Source organism: Toxotes jaculatrix, chromosome 19 (assembly GCF_017976425.1).
Source record: "Toxotes jaculatrix isolate fToxJac2 chromosome 19, fToxJac2.pri, whole genome shotgun sequence".
In the NCBI taxonomy this organism is placed as follows: domain Eukaryota; kingdom Metazoa; phylum Chordata; class Actinopteri; family Toxotidae; genus Toxotes; species Toxotes jaculatrix.
Window position 1 is genome coordinate 2,693,164 of NC_054412.1, and position 19,328 is coordinate 2,712,491.

The window sequence follows — 19,328 nt, forward strand, 5'->3', positions numbered from 1 at the left end:
CAGACAGCAGGAGGAAAAACATGGGGAACGAGAATCAGGAAGATAAACCGGTTGGATGTTAAACACGAGCCCACGAAGCATGAAGACCTGGAAAAAGGCTGTTAAAGACACTGTGGGTTGATAAGGGAATAGGAAATGAGACGGGTGGGTGTGGAGGAGTCAGGTGACTGGGGAAGGTGGGGAAACATGAGGCCATCTGGTGGGCAGGTGGAGAACAGCAGGTCTGCAAAGGTCCATATAAATGCAGGGGTATGAAGAAGTGAGCGCATGATTTAAATTTTGTATTATCTTTATTATTTTCTCTCTCTGAGTTTGTGACGGACCGGGTGAACTGGAGATTTTATGATGAAAAAAAAACATCTTCATGTTTGTGTTTGCTCTTTTGTTATGGTGTGTTGTGTTTCAGGACAGGATTTTGGATGACCTCGTTCCTCTGGTCTTTGCCTGAAGCGATGTTCCACTCCGTGACTCATCTGTCATCTCTGCTAATCTGCATGCGTGTGTGTTTGTACAGTATATGTGTGTTTTGATGGTACAGCATGCAAACACACACACCAGCGGGAGGAGACCGTGCTTGGTGCCAGGTCCTCCAAAGCTTGGCATCGCCATCATAGAGCAGAGAAAAAGCAAGAGAAGGAGATCAGTCTCTTTGGAAATGGCAGAGCGCCACTTTGGATCTCTGCTGTGTTGGATCACCTCCATGATGCAGGCTGCAGGACCACGGCTCAACCGGGGTTTCGGAAGCCAAATCTGGCCACTTTGTTTTTAAATGGAGCTGATGATGGCTGATTTTTTGCAAATATTTAATACATTTAAATTTGTCAGTTTTCATTTGATGTAAAATCCTCAAAAATATCTGTTCATGTTTGCACCTTTAAATTCTTGTTTTGGAGAAAAAGCCTCAGAATTTAGACGGTGAAGCACGAAAACACAACCGGGAAAGAATTTCATACGTGTTTCTTTCATTTTTGTGTTGCTCCTGATCAGAATGTCTAACATATAATCAGTTAACATCTACATCTTTCCATAGACAGCAATCACTTCTCAGAATCTGAAACTGATGATACTTGTCTTAACTCTGAGATACGACTCAGTACTTTTTATTTAATGAAGAATATTCAGATAATGATCTGTAGAAATATGAGAAGTGATAATAAATCTGGGAAATAACACTGATGATGTGTGCCTGTCAAGATTCATTTCATTCAGGGTTTAACATTTAACCAATTTCAGTCTTGATTTGAAATACTGTGAGGTCAAAGCTTCCTCAAGGATGAGACATTTTTTTGGGCCCTGCTTAATATTTATTTTTTCAGCCAATGAAGCAGCTTTCACATAAACTATTTCCACTAACAGAACAGAACAATCACTACTGAACATCAGTGTTTTTTTGGTACCAGTCAAAATGTGTATATTGTGTCAGATTCTGAAACCTGGCATTATGTGTAGTTTGTTCAATTTTAATCTTGTTTACTTTTTCTTTTATGTGATAGCTCCAATTTCAGATCGTTTTATTCAGGGAAATTTCTTATGCTAAGACATTTAACATTGCAGAGGTTGAACTTCTTTCATTAAAAGATAAGAAGGGTTTTGAATAAAAATGTGTTTGCATTCGTCAAAGTGAGGTATCAAAGTGTTGTTTTGGAATCAGTTACCAACACTCGGGTATTGTACTGACGCTGAAATGGAAAATTTTAAACCATACCCAGTCCTGGTCTACAATGGAAACTTTTTGTGATGAGGTGTGGGCGAGAAATGAAGCTGCTCCCAGAATTCAGCCTGTCGAGGGGACAAATCCTGCCACGAGTCTTTAATGCTACCGAAGAATCTGGCAAATGTTTGGCCAGCGAGTGATTCTGAATATTCTGAAGGTTAATCCAATGAGACAAAAACGTTTCATCAGAATGTGTTACTGGTTAACGGGACTGTACAGGGAGGAGTCGTTTATGATGAGGAAACACTTTTTGGAAAAAAAGTCTTTATTAAAATCTGCTGTGTTCTAATCTCATACTGCACATACAGGACTGGCAGAGGTCACATCATTACTGTATTTAGTTTTATACAAACACCATCAGTTCTTTAATATTCACCTTCATATAACACAAGGTTCAGGCCTGTTCCTCCATCTGTGCTGTATCAGGTTAAACAGCTTGATTATGCTGCCATCCTGTGGCATGTCCCAGTAACACAGACTAATACACCACTGGTGACAATACTGCACACAATACTGCGTTGCCATGAAATTATTACATTAATCCATCAAGACCTAAAGTCACCACCCTCAACAAAATGCAGACATGTGACCTTTGGACTACAGAGCCATAATTGAAAAAAAAAAAAAAAAAGTTTGGAAATTAAAATCAAAAACTGCAGCTACAACCTCAAAGTGAAATCTGAGTAATAATAATTTAATCATGTTTCTCTGTGGCTGAGTCAGGCTGTGAAGACAAAAGGCAGACTTTTGTACATCTGCCCTGTTGCTCATTTATTTCAATTGTTTATTTTAAAAATTATACATTATAAACTATTAAAAGATATCAACCGATTCATAGTTTTTTTTATATATTGTATTAATTTTATTATAATGTTTCAATTTTTCCTGGTGGAACAAAAAAACAAAAAAACTTTTTTTCCAAATTAGAAAGCTTTGCTGACAATTTATTTTGAAGGGTCTCGCCGGAAGTATTCTCACCACGTTACACCTGTCCTGAGTCGCAGGTAATGTTTGTTCTAATGTTTGTTTCAGTCCCACATCGACTTTCACTTAAATATATGTGGAATCTTTGTTTTTACGGAGACTTTTCTGCGTTTAGTTGATTAATTGAGACGGAAAACAGATGTTGTTACGGAGACGATGTGTAACTGTAGCAACAGTAAACTTCCCTCAACTGTAACTCAGCTCAGCTTGAACCAAGGTAACTAACCTCAGTTTTAGTAATATACTGATTAAAAAGTCTCCGGAGATTTCAACTCTCCCGGGGGAAGAAACTACAGGTGTGTTCGTTATTCGTCTGAAACAGTTTAAGTTTTAGTTTTCAGTTTTTAGTTTTAAGTAGGGCTCATAATTTCAGTTTCAACCCTTCTGATGCAGGTTGTACACTAAATTTCCAGATTTTTTAATGTAGTTTGGTGGCCGTTGAGCTTGAGGTGGAAGTGGGAGTTTTGAAATAAGTATCATGAGTTTTTCATGTGTGACTTTTGCATTTTTGCAACCTATAGGCTATATTCAAATCACTGGTCAATAATCACGTTAGTTGATTAATTAATTACTCAGTTTACAAAAAAATTAATGACAACTATTTGGATACTAGAACAGCCCTTTTAGGCATTTTAGAAGGAAAAATGCCAAGCTTCAGAAATGTGAGGCTTGATGCCCTGATGCCTTTCTTTGTTTTACATATTAGGAAACTGAATATATTTGGGTTTTGGATTGTTGGTCTCTCAAATTAAGACATCTGAGGACGTTGCTTTCAATGGCAGTGAGGAGCAGGAAGAAGACAATGGTCCTCTTAGTTTCGTTTAAGAAACCTGGCAACTTGCAAAACTGATTAAAAAAACCTTCATTGTTCCGCACAACTGATCATTTTGTTTTATAATTTCACTCCAGCATCTGTCTCACCCACCCACGACCAGGGGGACAAACTGGGCCTGCTGACCTTTCAGGGAGAGCCAGTGTTGGACAAGACTCACTCTCACATGTCCTCTCTCCCGAGCCCTGATGATGCTGTCCCCGTTGGACAGTCCAAACAAGCTGCCGCCAACATGGATGCTGATTCCTCTCGGACCATAAATCAAATCATGCAACACGTAAGTATTATTTTTCTGTAATTTATTTTTTATGGGGTATACAAAATACCAGCAGAGGATCTCAGGATCGCACGGTGGAATTTTATCTTTGCTTAATAATGTGACAGAGAACTTTATGCCAAAATAATGCAAGGATTTACTTTGTACAATACTATTCCATGTAATCTGTCATTAACTTTGACTTTAGTTCTTGTTCCTGCCACTAGAGGGCAGTAGAACATCAGATTACAGCATCTCGTGTGAAGCATCTTTAAGTGCCTGACAGTCTTTGGAACGTGTTCTGTTTTCTTCTGAGGGTCAGATTTCTCAAGTCTGTCTGTTTCTCTGCAGGATCCAGATCAGCCATGTGACCTGGTTCAACAGCAGATTGAGCAGATCCACAAAGTTTTACAGGAGCAGAGCAGACTGCTGACACTCCTGGGACCAGGTCAGTCTCCTGTTATTACATCCAGTTCAGAAGTCCCTCTGGAATTAAGCCTTTTTAAGAGTACAGAGCAGATTCAGTTTGGTAGGTGCCTATAGTGAAAGTAAAAATGTTGACAAACCAGGAGGGCTCTCTCCTTCCAGGGAATTTGTCAAGAGTCAAATTCACTTGTCATTTATCTTGATGAGCTAAATTCCATAAGACTGTGTTCAGTCTGAAGCTGAGACATGAAGCCGTTATCACCCAACGGCCAATCTGCAAAGACAGCAGCAACACTGGCGTTCAGTGCTTGTTTTTCTTTGTTTTCATAATTCTTTTATCTGTTGTGGTTGTGGTTGTTGTCATATCTGAGGTTACCAGCCTCAACTTGACAGCCACCGTCAGCTCTGCTGCTGTGACACCCTGCCAACATCTGCAAAGAGCAAAGGCTTCATACGCTCAAATGATCAGTGTTAAAATTAATGGGAACGTGCTGCTTCAGTTGTACTTGACCTGTTCTAAGTGTGACTGGAGCCGTTGCCAGTAACAGAGTGCACATTCACAACCTGAGCAAACTGTATCACCTTCCTGCAAAGGGGTGGAAAACGGAGCCCGGAGAGGCAGATCGGCAATGTCAATGTTTAGATGTAGTCATGATGTAAGAGGATACAGCAGGGATATGGAGGCATTGCTGTTTGTACTTGTTTGAGGTAATGCTACACCATCAGAAAAAGAGGAAGGTGGTTTCTCTCAGTGTGTATATAAAAGGTGTCTCCATCTTGTGATAATGTTTTGCTGAGAAAAGACAACACTCTCGAGGACATGCAGTGTAGTTCAGTGCAGTTGTATTAACTCTGTCACCTGTATTCTGTGTGTTTACAGCAGCAGTACACAAAGATCTTCAGCCGACAACTCGATGTTATACAGATAATTCAGTTTCGATAATCAACATCACAAAAAACATTTACACAGTTTAAAATGCCTTCAAAGTTTCTGTCATTTTCTCGGCTTTGACATTTTTATAGTATTTGTTTTAACATAATTTTAACATATTTTACTTTGATTATAAAGGAGATTACAAGACGCGCAGACTGGCAGTGAAAATGCAACAGCATAAAGACATTTTGGGATACACTGAGCTGTAAATACACAAAGTTGAGTAATGCCAGAAAATTTGGTGGAGCTTGAAATATGTTGCCCAGAAGGTAAACAAGCACTGGGGACATATCAGACTGTGAGGTACTGATGAACATGAACATGATGCTTAACATACAGAGAAACTGAGTTTCCTGAGGGATGAATGAGAGCTCTGCAAACACTGCCAGGGTACATGTACAGTACAGCAGCCTTTAACAACTTTCCAAACAGTATGTTGGACTTTTCCGTGCTCTGCTGGAGTACTTTGTATCATATGCAGTAATATGCAGTCCCAAAGTAAATGCCATAACCTCTCAGCTCCTTTACACCTGCTTTGGAATAAATCCTAATAAGTTAAAATACCTCAATACATTCAAGTAAATAATAATATAAAAATATATATTTAAATTGTGCTATTTTAATTGTGCCATTTAAACAGTACATTTACATCTAACACATTGTCTTATATTCTTGTAAATGATTTTAATTCACATAATCTGAAGCCATATGAGTGTGAAACCAGTCAGACAGGATCTCAATCCAGTACATGAGCCCGTTACTTCACCTTAATTCCCTGCACACCTACACTTGTGTTTGCTGTTATTTTGGTTTATCAACCCTCTTCACAGGACTGTATGTACATGTACAGACAAAGCTTGAATGACATCTCTCTGACTTCTTACCTGACTACTTGTTGTTTTCTGTTTTTCTGCCTCCTGGTGGCAGAAGGGAGAGAACAACTGTATTTCTTATTGAATTTCAGAAAGAAAAAAATAAGTGCAGAAAGTAAAGTCTCTTGAAAAGCTCCAATAGAAGGTTACTAAAAACTTTGATCTGTCCTATAATGGAGGATTACAATGACGAATATTGTCAAGAGCAGTACTAGTATACTATGTAAAAACCCTTTTAAGAAACCTTCTTATAGGCGTGTGCTGCATTTTGACTGATGACAGACAGACAACTAAGCCTGTGATGTTGGGCACCCTCACTGCATCTGGTGTGCTTTCAGCCTTCCAGTAAAGGGTATTCGATGACCATGAATGATGAGCATTGCTCTGCCAAACTCTTCCAGTCTAACCTGCCACAGAAGCGGAAAACATCTGTGTGGGTGGAGGCTGAGGTGGAATTCTGATGTTCCTTTGTAGATCGTTTTAATTACAGTTCAAGAGAAACAAATCATTTCTCTGCCAACGGCAAAGAAATGTTTCTCACTCCAGAAGTTGTAGTTGTGATTGTTGGTCCGGTTCTCATGCCAAAGTCAGGACTTAAAAGTCTCTTCTGAAGAAATGTGGGACAGAAGGTGGATACGTAAGCATCTTTAAACCCTGAGGTACAGAAGCAGTATACCAGCGGGTCCAGCAGGCAGTCAATGTACGACAAAACCATGAGGCTGTCGTAGACCTGAACCACTATGTCCTCGGCCTTCTGCCACTCTATCAGCCTGACCCCCAGCAGCACCGCTCGGGCTATCGTGCAGGGTAGGAAGCACACGGAGAAGACAACAACAACAGACATGACCACCCACACAGCTCTCCTCAGTTTGGTCTTTTCCCCGACCGTTTTCTTCCTCAGCCGGTTGATGATGCGTACCGAGCAATAGACAAGGATGAAGAAGGGGATGATGATCTGGCTGAAGAAGACGATCTAAAAGAAAGAAAAAGTCATTATAAGTATGATCAGTGACCCATACCCTACAGTTGCCTTCATGTGTCGATAGAGTTTACAATCTATACCCCGATCTACACCCCCCTGGTTAATTTGTTTATGCTGCCTTGGAAACTGTTAGTTAGGAAACTAGGGAAGTCAGATTAACCACAGGGAGGTAATGACTGTCAGCCTTGTGTAAATAAATCTAGTTCTTATTACCTGTTGAAAACGATTCAGTTTTTTTTACAGCTATTGTAATGCAAACTTCAAACTAAAGGAAAACAAATACCTCTCTGAAGGTGTCTGTCACATCGTGAAAATACGTCTCATTCATTCGGCCGTGGCTGTTGCAGCACTCGAAGGTCTGGACCATAGTGGGGATGGTGAGGGGCAGCAGGAGGAGCCAGATGATGATGGAAATCTGGGGAGATTTCTTCAGCACTTTGACAAAATTTCTCCTTCCAAGATGGACGACGTTGAAGTAGCGATCGAGGGACAGGGTGATGAGGAAGGCAATACTAGCTCCTCGGTTGAGAAACAACATGAAGAGCAATGTCTTACACGTCACACGGTCCGTGCTGCGCCTCAGGCCGTGCTGGTAGTGGTAAGCTTTGGCAGGAAGACAGGCCACCAGCAAGAAATCAGCAACCACAATATTGAAGAGGAAGATACATTTGTTCTTCCAGAACTTGAATCTGAAGAGGAAGTAATTCACAGAACAGTTATTTGTTTCACTGCTACAAAGTTTATTCTATGATACTGATCCTATCTTTGCATTTTAACTAAACATCTGCAGAATCTCTCCACACCTGTACTGAGGAAATTCATCAAACTGATGCACTCTGCCTCATGTTTGAGTCAGGATGACCCAGCTCTCTGTCAACAAACTGATGCATGTGTTCGTGTGGTAATATGACATTTAGATGTTTAAGGATTTCGTAAATACGACCGCTTTTCTTTCTACACTGTATATGCCAAAGAAAACGCTGGCTCTGCTCGCTGACTGGTGTGTGCCTGCTGAGATACTCTTTACCCACAGCACAGTACGCTCCACATTTGTTGGTGTAGCATCCTAAATTTGCATGGAATATTCAGCATTGCCACAGGATTACAAATCAAAAGTTTAAATGGCGCACTTACAAGTTTTTAAAGATGACTTCAGCGCTGTGTTTCACATTAGCAATATAAAACCAGTCACTGCAGACATGTACTGTTAATAAACAGATTTTTCAACTTTGCTACTAAGAGACGAGAATCCAAACAGGATGTTCACACAGCCGACCTCTTTTTCTGCTCACTGGAGTGAACATGCATCTACTTGGATTTCTTCCCTCAGAAAAACTACTGTGGTAGAATTTAAATGAAATTCTCTGCATAGTTTTTCGTCGTCGTTTTTCGTTTGCTGACTGAAGATGTGTGGAACCGGGTTATAGAAAACAGTAGCAGCAGTAGCTGGACTTTTCTGTGCCATTGCAAAAGTGACTCGTAGACTTTTTTGTGACATTCAGGTTCGAATCAGGCTAAACGCTGGGAAATACCACCCAGGTGATGAGTCATGCAAACAGCATCTGCTGACTTCTTGCTGATCATGCCATTTTACATGTACATTCTGAACATAGGAAAGCGATATAGGCAGCGATACAGAGATTATGTTTTCTCATACCTGAAGATGAAGATGTAGAGGACCGACAGGTTGAGAGGCAGACCCAGCACAAACTCTGCGACCATCACCCAGGAGAGCACATTATATGTCAGATTATTGGGTACTTTGCAGTGGTCGCTTAAATTTTGAGGCACTGGGTTTATGCTGGACATAACTGCAGAATAAACTGTGCTACTTCCACTGCAGTAGGAGATGTCCCAGGCAGGCAGGTATCAAAAAGTTAAATCCTTAGTCTTGAAGGTGTTTGTAGCTGTGTCTTGCCCAGAATCTCCTCCCCTCAGGCACCGGTTCCCCTTCTGACTGTGATCAGGAGCTCTCACAGGCGCTGTCAAAACTCATGCTCTGTCTTGCCAAAACATAGTGAGGAAACATGCACTGTAAACACATTGCATACGCTGAAAAAAACAAACCATAGAATATAAAAGTAGAGAACATCCTGTCTCGCTGTCTGTTTTTGGTGTGAGGCTTCAACTGATCTTTCAGAGAGGAGGAATTTATAGTCAGCTGGAGGTGTGGTTTAAAGAGAGGGGATTATCTGACTGCACAGCACAGTCGGGGAAATGTGCATTTTAGTTTTTCTTTCTAATGCAACAAGTTTCATGGGAATTTGAAACCACAGATAATGATCCTGATATAAGGGAAGATGATGTGCCTTCTCTCTGTATTACACACAGAGTGGTAACTAGAAACTGGCTTTTCAAGGTGTTTTCCTGCAGAATGGGGTAATGGTTGTGAAATTCCTCAGGTGGCTGTCTATAGGAAACCATCATGCCTGCACATGTCTAGCGTTACGGTTGGTTATGATGAACCAGAGGACTGGAAAATGTGACTTCTAAAGAAATTTGAATATCAAGTCTTTGATTGTGATTCATCAAATGATACATTTAACCCCAAACATTGGTCAGCAGGGAATATGTGACTCTATCCATGCCACATGAGATTTGGTTAAACTTGCCTGAAGCATTTCTTTGGTTGTTCTGGGGAATAGTATTGTTTTTCCACACCCAGCAGTTGTAATAATGGTAGAATGATGTTATAACTGAAGACATTTTTCTCAGTTACATCCTCTTTCAAACATGGTGGACAGGACTTCCACGCGTGTGCGTGCTGTAAATCGGCCGGGTGCTGCACTGCCCTTTTTTTGGGGGGGGTCCTCAGTGTCACTTCCATGAAGTTTGAATAGGTTTATAGGCTGAGCAGTTGCTGAGAAAATCAAAATACAAACAGAGATTCCTCCATTTATAGTTGGATAGTTAGATAATCTGAGGCTCTGGCATTACAAAGGGCTTGTTTTAAAATATTTGCTTGTAACCCGAAGTGGTACAATACACTCACAACCTTGGCCTCTTTTGAAAGGTAACCATCAATTTTACAGCCAGGAAGTTGGGAGAATGAGTAAAAGAGATACCAAACCAAAGTTACAGAGTCACAGACATGGTAGAAATGAGTGTTAGGACATGAGTGAAAGCCACAAGTCTGAACCTATTCTGTGTCAGTGATATGGAGATCCCAAAATGCTTTGCACAGATAGAATCAAGAGACTTAGAGCTTTCAAACAATGTAGAATTTGTCAAGTTTGTGTGAAGACTGAGTCAGATACAGACCAAAACACACCTAAAGCGGCTCGACCAAGGCTAAAGTGTCCCACAGGATGGACAGCGCGTGAAAAAGGTTAAAGTAGCCCAGACTCTTCTTCCTCCTGGTCTCTGCAGCAGTTTTCACTGACAAACAGTAACAAGCCACACACTAATGAGCTTTGGCATCAAATTCCTGTAAGGGCCATGCACTTACAGGAGAGTTGACTGTTCGGCTGACAAATGTTACGGCTTTGTCATGCTCTGTCCCAGACGTGATGTAATGTTGCACAAGAGAGAGATCCCACGTTACTTCTGCAACAAAACATGTCTAAACATGGTAAGTGTAGTGTGTTTACTGACATGGACGTCTTTGAATGCATCACCACCGTCACAGCATTGCTTTTCTGCAGTATAGTTCCTCTTTAAAATGTAAGTATGATTCCAAACGCTTGTCATGTCATCCTGAAACCCTATTTAAAAAAAAAAAACAACAAAAACAATACTCTTCAATTTTCTAAATCATTAAGTTATCTCTATATATTCTATTCATCAACACCGATGTTGGTAAAAGGAAGTATAAAAACAGATGCACAGAATAGATAAGTAACCTGGAAGAAAAAAAAAACAGCACATTGAGGTTGAGGGCAAACCACTTGCCATGCAGAAAGTAAAAATAGCAACGCCTTGCTGTGAGAAGACTAAGAAGACATGTTTTCTTTGGTGGGTCCATTTGCTTTAGAAAAACACTAACAGCTTTCAGTACTGCTTAAAACCGTGTGTCAAAAAAAGCAGCGATCTGTGAGAAATGAAAAGACGTACGGAAAGACAAAGATGGGCATGTCAGTTTAAGTTTTAATCTTAAAACATAATACAGTCCCATACTGCAGCTCACAAACCATGGCCTTAAACGTTTAATCAGTGTCCTTCATGTGTATTTCTCCTTAAATTTATAACAAGGCTGTTGTATTATATAGTATTATATTGTATGTGTCTGTCCTCTGTAAGAAACTGTTTTCACCTGTATTTCAGAAATGGAAAATAGCAGAGTGACGTAGCCTTGTATTATTCTCAGTATGGACAGAGGGTGTCGTTAGCTGTACAGATTATTAAGCCCTTTGAGAAAAATTCTGAATTTATCATGTCGAGCTATAAAAAGAAAACTGACAGGATCTGTTTAATCAGTCAATCTTCATGTGATGTTTGCATATATTTGCGATATTGTGACGTGTGGTGAAGTCAGAAAATATCCTATTATCAGCAGCAGCAGGATGGAAAATGCTTTCAGTGGTTTTCACAATATTACACTCTACTCTGAGCAAAGCGTGTCTAGACCCACTAGAGAAATGAGTGGACTCAGTGGTTGAGAGCAGGTTGGTATTTAAGAGAGAGAATATGTTATACATATGTGTGTCTTGCATGTCTTGCATTATCTTGCATTATCTAGCAGCATAACACGCAGTGGTCAGTGGTTGAGCTGTGCTCACATGCGTTTGGGATTTCCTGCACAACTTTTTTTCATGGCTCAAATCTTAGTAGTAAGAAACTGTGTTACAGCGCAGACGTCTTGCTTATTCTCAAGTACCTTTTTATACAATAATACACAGTCAGTTGTTTGCTTTGTCCGCACATAGAGTAAGGTACTGAGGGAGGCGTGTCTTTGAAATTTTTTGTAGTCAGCATGTGTGGAAATACCAAGAAATTGGTTTTGGGCCGTGGTTTTGCCTCCTCTCAGTCACACTAGTTTTTAGAAACTGAACATCTCATTTGAAAATCTAATCTTGTCTCTCTCCTCTTTATCTCCATCTCTCTTGAAGGTTTGATGTTTCCTTCCTGTGTGTCCTTTCTGTGTGCTGGCCTGTCGCCGACCCTGACAGAGATGAGCTCTGAGAAAGTACGTAAAGTGCCTCCTTTGAGTATTTGATCTGAACTCAGAGACCTAGTTGAGAACCCCCCTTTTCATTATAAGAGGGCGGGGGGGGCGAGTGGAGATGGTGGAAGTTTCAAGGGGTGCAACTCAATGGTAAACTGGACTGTGAGACAACACTGAGGCTGTCAACAGGAAAGGACATAGCAGACAGTCTGTAGAGGACAGTGGTGTGCTGGCGACCCCTCTCACCCTCTCTGTGGATGGGGCATGTTTAACAGGCTCATCCAGCCACGGGCCTCAGAGCTCTGCGGCGGCTGTTTGTTCCTTCAGCCATCAGACACCTCCACTGACTGGGACTGACAACCACACGCCACGCACAGTTAAACGGTCACCACCACAGATGTTGCACAACACACAGACATTGCACATGTATGTACACAAGAGCATTGCACATGTATGTACATAAGAACATTGCAGACATATGTACAAAGGAACATTGCACAGGTATGTACACACAGATCAGTTTCATTGTATGTTATGCCTATTTTATTTTATTTTATTTTTTACTTATTTTCGATGTATATTTATGGACATTTGTCTCACTGATGTTGAGGTCTACATTCCCGTGTGCTGCCCTGTCAAATTAAATTTCCCCTTGGGGCGGATCAGTAAAGTTATATCTGATCTTACAGAACAAACCAAGTTGTTTGGAAACACTTCAGAAAGTATTATTCTACACAGATAACTTTTTATGACCTAAAGCTTGTCTTCTAAGGATCATCCCCCACCCAGTCCGCGAGACCAGTCTTTGTTAAATGGTCCCCACATCCAAAAAAGGTTGAGAACTGTATGTTGCAGTGATGGCAAAACATGACCTGTTAACAGATTCAAAACAGTAAAACTGCCTCACTCTACTTTCTCCTTGAACCCTTGCTGCATTCCCTTATTATATCTTCTTTTTCCCCTCATATGCTTCGTCTCTTTCTCATCCTTGTCTCGTCTTTCCATCTTCTTCGGCCCCACAGCTCCCAGTTTTCCTCGTGCCATCTCCTCCATCAGATCACAGGAGGCCTGAGGATCATCCTGCTCCCACATGTCCCTGCCTGGGTAAGAACCAGCCTCCAAACTCCATATCAACAGTACTCCTCCACATACGCAGGCAGAACAACTGATCTTATCCGAGCCAGATTTCGTACTGACATGTCGAGCCCTGTTGTGTAGAAAGGTTATTTGTAAATTATAATCACATAAAAACTCTCTACATTGGTGCTTTAAAATAGTGACAGTTTCATAATAAATGTAAATTCTGATTTGTAACGACCAGCAGTGGTTTTACATTGACCCTGTTCGAAAGGTTTTTGCATTTGCATGCTGCTTTAAATTCACTAAGAAACTCTGCTGGTAAATAAATACAGTTATATGACTCTGCATCACTGCATCAACCACAGCTGACGTTTTTCAACTGAAATCATTACACCAGATTATTCATTTATATCTTTTGTAATATGTAAAATGCAACATAAGCTTAATCATTAGCTTAAGTTTAATCATAAGCTTAATCATTAGCTTATGTGGCATTTTTTGAGCAAGCAGGTTGAAATGTACCATCGTTAGGTCTCAGGACACATGCTACTGTATTGTGTAAATGGATGTTGACTCATGAAGTCCATGGGAATGTTTGTGTCACCCTTCTGCTCAGCAGAGGCTGTTAGATGCCAATCCTGAAATGTATTAATCAGAGTTCAGGCCGTTAAATGAATCACTCAGGATTCAGTATAACTTCCTCAAATGAATTACAAGCAAGGATCAGTCAGCAGAAGTGTACTCAGCGAGAACCACATATTTATACATTCACACATTTCAGCAGTAGTAAAAACACATTAAAAAAAAAAGACAATCAATTTTCAACTAAACAGATGACAACATTTGGCTGACACAGCTGCAACACTGCTGCGTTCATGCCAGGACGACTTGTCTTAACTCATGAGTGTGGATGTGTTTGAGCCAACAAAACACCTTAATCCCAAATGACTAATTACTGAATATACTGACACTCACTTTGTAGATGGTGGAAATGCTTCTACGTTTGCTTCCTGTGTTAATGCACGTTTACAGTCTGTAACAATAAATGAGACATTGGAGCCTGTGAAAACAGACCCTGTCTTCCTTGTAATTGGGCAGATTGATGCATTTATAGATAAATCTAAATCTACAGAGTAAACAAAGTGACACAAACCATTGCAGGGTGTTACAGTCGTGTTTGCTTGTAAAGTCTGACACTGACTTATTGAAGATCACAGTTTATCTGACTCAGGGTCTGTGCCCGTGTCTTTACTTGGTAAATATTTGCAGTGTTTTCGTACACTAGCACATTGTCAGTTGTGCAGATGTGACATTTGCGGAGCCAAATATTGTTTATCACATTGTCACATGTTGGCTGCTTGTGTACAATTCTGTTTGTATGTGTGTGATCTGAGGTCAAAGGTCGGCATTGGTCTTGTTTTTAATTATGCTGCCACAGTAATACAGATCTTTAAATCTTCATCAGTGGTGTGTGAAGGGGCTTCTCAACATAATGAGGAAAAGTTAATTTTATTTTAAATGAATTTACAAGAAATTATCCCAGAAACACTCAGGAAAAATGTACAGAATGAAAATACCCATCTCTCTGTATATACAGTATAAACAGTTCTACAATTCAGTATTAAATCAACATTAATGACCAGCTTCGTGTATGGGCCTTTAGAATGAACCCTTATGTAATGCCAGTGGCCTCATATGCATCTATTTTGAGGTCAGTTGCATGCACACATTTGATTCTCCTCACCAAGGAGGAGAATTCATGCTTGTGAAAACTATTTATGATTTCTAGAAAAGCTTTTTTTCCTTTCAGGCATCTTGGTTCAGTGTTTCTCACCACAGCATCAGAGTAAATTTATGTGACAAGATTTAAACACATTTTTGGGTGTTGGGGTTATATGTTCTGACCCTTAATTGAAGCCGTTGAACCTATAATGCTTGTTTGACTGTGGAAGCTCAGATAAAGGCTGTGTGAGATTGGTACAAGTTGACAGATAAGATTCTTGATGCTTGAAAGGAATTTTTCATGGTCATAACTACTTATTCCACTGTCCAAGCCAAACAGAAAAACAGATGTGAATACTTTCACTGTGAGGCATACCTCTTAAAAAAAAACAAAAAACAAAAAAAAACTTGTTTCTCTAAATAAAATCCACCAATATTAATATATTCTAGACAATAATGAGATTCTTTCGCCTGTTGAGTCAGTATTACATACATATCTACAAGACATTCTTTGGTGGAACCATAACAGTCCCTCCTATTTTGTACTTTTGTGTTTATTTAAGAATCATAAGAAAATAGAAATTTAAATAGTTACTGTATGTCTTGTCTTGTCTTCATGGCGCACTTTACCTTCAGAGTTCATACACTGTGCATTGTACATTGTGGGGACACACTGTCAGTCTCAGGTCCTTTTGGGTTTCTGTGTCACCACACTGAAAAACAAGACCCTGTCCAGCAGCCATCCGTCCTCTGCTTTCCATGAACTTCAAATGACTGTATTGCGTGTTGGGTGCGTTGCGTTTCCTGTTGAGCTGTCCACCGGCACTGGAGTTTCTTTCACTAAGAACGGGAAATAATTGGAGAGATAAATTGCTTTAAACTTGGTGCTACAGAAGCAGTAGACCAGGGGATCCAGTAGACAGTCCATGTAGGAGAGGACCATGAGGCCGTCAAAGGCCACAGCAGCTTTATCCTGGTGTATTTCTCCCAGCTCCTGGATCCGGACGATCAGCAGAACCATCCTGGCTATGGTGCAGGGGAGGAAGCAGAGGGAGAAGACCACCATGACGGTGGTCACCAGAACAACCGCTCTCCTCAGCTTGGTCTTATCCCCGATAGTTTTTTTCCTGAGCCGGTTGACGATGCGCACCGTGCAGTAGACCAGGATGACAAAGGGGATGACGATCTGACTAAAGAAGACCGCCTCTCTCAAACTGTCAACCACATCCTTAAATCAGAAAATGTATCAGCTTAATTTCCATAAACATCAAAAACAAAGGCTTGTAAAAATTGTATATGGAGATAGTCATGGTCAACAGTATAACCACTATACAAAATGACAGCATGAGGCCATGGTGGAAGAGACCTGATCCTTTAAATATCAATACACAATGAAAAAAACTCTCCATTACAAAGAAAAGTCCTGCATTCAAACTCTTACTTGAGTTAAAGTACAGAAGTGTTAGCAACCAAATATATTTAAAGAATCAACCTGAAAAATGTTCCTGTGACAGACTCATTAATATGAGATATTATTAGATTAGTATTGTTCTGTTGTTTGGTAGTTTAGTCCAGTAGCTTCTAGATCCAGATTTAACATGTCGCAACTTAAGCAATGTTGTGTTCTGTCAGTACAAAAATAGTTCTGGAAGCAGGCTAAGTGGATGAGATAACCCCCTGTACTCTGTTCTCTCTGGGAGAACACCATGGATCCACATTCTTTGTTTCTGATTAGGCCTCTCTCGTTCCCTCCATCACGTATAAATGATTCTGTGTATTTTGTGTGAACTGTGCGTTGCGTAAATGAGAATAATCCAGTTTATTACTTAATCGGTGGCAGAGGAACTTGCTCACGCAGGAGTTTAAGTTACGAAAAAGTTTTAAGTTAAAAAACAACTGTCATGAACAGGCCATTACGCAATAAAATCCAAAGGAAGCATTAGGCATCATCAGGCACTTTGTCTTTTCTTCCTGTTTCTCTCATCTCCTGCACAGTGCCAGTGTTTTGGGACTGATGCTGAAAATCTAAGACTAATAAACGACATTTGAAAGACACGTTTATAACAACGGCTGACACAGTGTGAACGTTCAGTATTTAGACCTTACCTTTATCAGGGTATCGTCTTTCTCGCTTTTGTGGCTGTTGCAGCAGTCAAAGTTCTTGAGCATGGTGGGAATGGTGAGAGGCAGAAGAAGCAGCCAGATGAGGATCGAGATGTGAGGAGATTTCTTAAGAGCTCTCAGAAGATTCTTTCGACCAGGGTGCACTACGTTAAAGTATCGATCGATAGAAGTCACTGTTAGGAAGGCGATGCTGGCTCCTCGGTTTAAAAACAACATGAAGAGCATAGCTTTGCAGACTGTGTCGTTCCCACTCCTCCTCTCTCCCTGGATGAAGTTATGTGCCTTTATGGGCAAACAGAAGAGCAGGAGAATGTCAGCCAACACCAGGTTGAAAAGAAAAACATTATTGGTGTTTGATTTCCAGAACTTCAGCTTGAATATAAAGAGGTGGAGGACAGATGCATTCAGAGGCAAAGCCAAGATGAAAATCACGATCATGACAGCTGCATAGAATTTATACAGTCCCTTGTGCGTGGCTTCACAGTCTTCAATGAGTTGGTAAACAGATGCACTGGTGTTTGCCATTTTAACAGTCGAATACAGTTGACAGGGAAAGTGGAAGAAGCCCTATATGCATGGAACGAAGTGTTCTTGAAAGGAATTCACTTCACACATAAAGTCTCACTCTGCAAAAACAAACAAACAAACAAAAAACCCTCCAAACAAGTTTTCCTCAGCGTCTCAGGAGTTTTAATCCACTTTTAAGTTTGTGATTTCTTCATTCAGTCCTCGTGGATGTGATTTCTGAGTCATTGGAGTTTCATGTCCTGTTGTGTGAGAGTCAGCACCAGGTCTGGAAGTAATTCTCCCAGTGTGCAAAGCAAAGGCAAGAGGCTGTCCAGCCTTGCACTCATAGCTCCTCCTTATTGCCTGAGGAGGTGAGTCACCAGCTGCTTTTTCACAGTGAGACTACTGGAGCTTAGAAGGGATCGAGACCAGCCTGCAGCATTTAAAATACAAATAATCAAGTTTGTGAAGAAAACTAAGACTGGTTTACTTTATTTCAACCTTTAAATAACTACTGAGGCTCAGAGATTATTTTTGATGATAAAACTAGAAAATCTTTAGGTAGCACAAACTGTACTGATAGCACAAACTGATGTGACTTGTGACAGAGTGAGTGAGAGTGAGCTGTTTTACTATCGTGAGGGTTCAGTAAATCCCAGAAGTTACTGCGTGGCTTACAGTTTCTCATGAATGACAGCCTGCGAGTGTCTCAGCTCCCAGCTCCCTGGCTCAGAGTCACTTAGCTAAAAATGCTGCAAAGGGAAATTCAGATATAAACTCTCCTTAGAGTACACAGATGTGGATCCCTGGGAATTGGTGATAGATTTATATGCGGGGACGAGGAGATGGACACAGTGTTGTGTCGATGTTTTCTACTATGTAAGGAAAAGTAAAATAAGTTGTGTGGAATGCTGAGTCCTAAGGGAGCAGGATTTCTCTACGAAAGGAGGAGAGGGGGTTAGCCCCGAGGCCTCACACTCCACCTCTGCATGCCTCGAACTCTGCATGCCTCGAAGTCTTTCTCCAGCGACAAGCCCAGACAACTCTTCAAAATTCAGAGTTTTTCCTGGGACACGTTTCAGAGACAGGGAGAGACCTTTCATGACCTCTTTCCAGAAACGCTTCATGGTTAAGTTAAAAGTCAGCTTTACGCAAGAAGACTTGTTTGTCACCCCTCCTCACTTTATTAAACTGACCTTTGACCTCCCTTTGCTGTCCTCTGCTCCCTCCTCAGACAATGGTTTGATTGTATGTTGGGTTACTCAGTAAAATTAGCAGTGGATTAAAAAGCAGTCTTCACTGCTGGTCGTCCATACCTACTGCAAATCATAACTTCAGTTACCTGGATCATAAATATGACTTATGACAAAGTGTAAACAAACAACACACCACACCAAATGAGTCAGAAGCACATGATTTATGCAAAAGCACGATAGCTATGATTACAAACTTGATGGAACATGGATTGTTTATTGCAAGAGTTCAGAGCAAAAGTGACATTTGCAGCCTGTCAGACAGATTAACAATCAAACTACTGTTCTCAGACGGTCAAGCCAACCTGTGACTCCGGTAACACTTACTGTAAAGCTGTTCCTCCTGCTATAGCTCACAGTGGTGTAGAGTTTTCTCTCTTTCATCTATACATATCTCACAGGAGGCTGAGATGTTTGGCCGTCATTCAGTCACATGCTTTGGCCTCCAGGTTGCAGCTCACAGTGAAGCTTCCCTTCACCTCCTGTCTGCGTTATGTACTGTATATTGTTGTTAAATCCTCAATACATCTGAATCTAC

At 40.7% G+C, this 19,328-nt stretch overlaps 2 protein-coding genes across 2 annotated transcripts; both read right to left on the bottom strand.

Moving 5' to 3' along the window:
• Positions 1-5,038: 5,038 nt before the first annotated feature.
• LOC121199703 (12-(S)-hydroxy-5,8,10,14-eicosatetraenoic acid receptor-like) lies at positions 5,039-9,108 on the bottom strand. Its single transcript, XM_041064601.1, has 3 exons — positions 8,658-9,108; positions 7,284-7,689; positions 5,039-6,991 (listed from the first exon to the last, which is right to left on the bottom strand). Exons 1-3 carry the CDS (start codon positions 8,807-8,809, stop codon positions 6,524-6,526), a joined length of 1,026 nt encoding a protein of 341 aa, XP_040920535.1. The 5' UTR covers positions 8,810-9,108; the 3' UTR covers positions 5,039-6,523.
• A 4,812-nt stretch (positions 9,109-13,920) lies between these two features.
• LOC121199704 (12-(S)-hydroxy-5,8,10,14-eicosatetraenoic acid receptor-like) lies at positions 13,921-17,824 on the bottom strand. Its single transcript, XM_041064602.1, has 2 exons — positions 17,013-17,824; positions 13,921-16,134 (listed from the first exon to the last, which is right to left on the bottom strand). The coding sequence occupies exons 1-2, from the start codon at positions 17,553-17,555 to the stop codon at positions 15,673-15,675; spliced, it is 1,005 nt and encodes a 334-aa protein (XP_040920536.1). The 5' UTR covers positions 17,556-17,824; the 3' UTR covers positions 13,921-15,672.
• Between the last annotated feature and the right edge of the window lie 1,504 nt (positions 17,825-19,328).

Excerpts from the sequence above, each read along its gene's own strand:
- LOC121199704 (XM_041064602.1), bottom strand. The coding sequence starts at position 17,555 with ATGGCAAACACCAGTGCATCTGTTTACCAACTCATTGAAGACTGTGAA. Across the intron at positions 16,135-17,012 it reads AAGACGATACCCTGATAAAG|GATGTGGTTGACAGTTTGAG; the intron begins GTAAGGTCTAAA and ends TTCTGATTTAAG.
- LOC121199703 (XM_041064601.1), bottom strand. The coding sequence starts at position 8,809 with ATGTCCAGCATAAACCCAGTGCCTCAAAATTTAAGCGACCACTGCAAA. Across the intron at positions 7,690-8,657 it reads CTCTACATCTTCATCTTCAG|ATTCAAGTTCTGGAAGAACA; the intron begins GTATGAGAAAAC and ends CTTCCTCTTCAG. Across the intron at positions 6,992-7,283 it reads TGACAGACACCTTCAGAGAG|ATCGTCTTCTTCAGCCAGAT; the intron begins GTATTTGTTTTC and ends TCTTTCTTTTAG.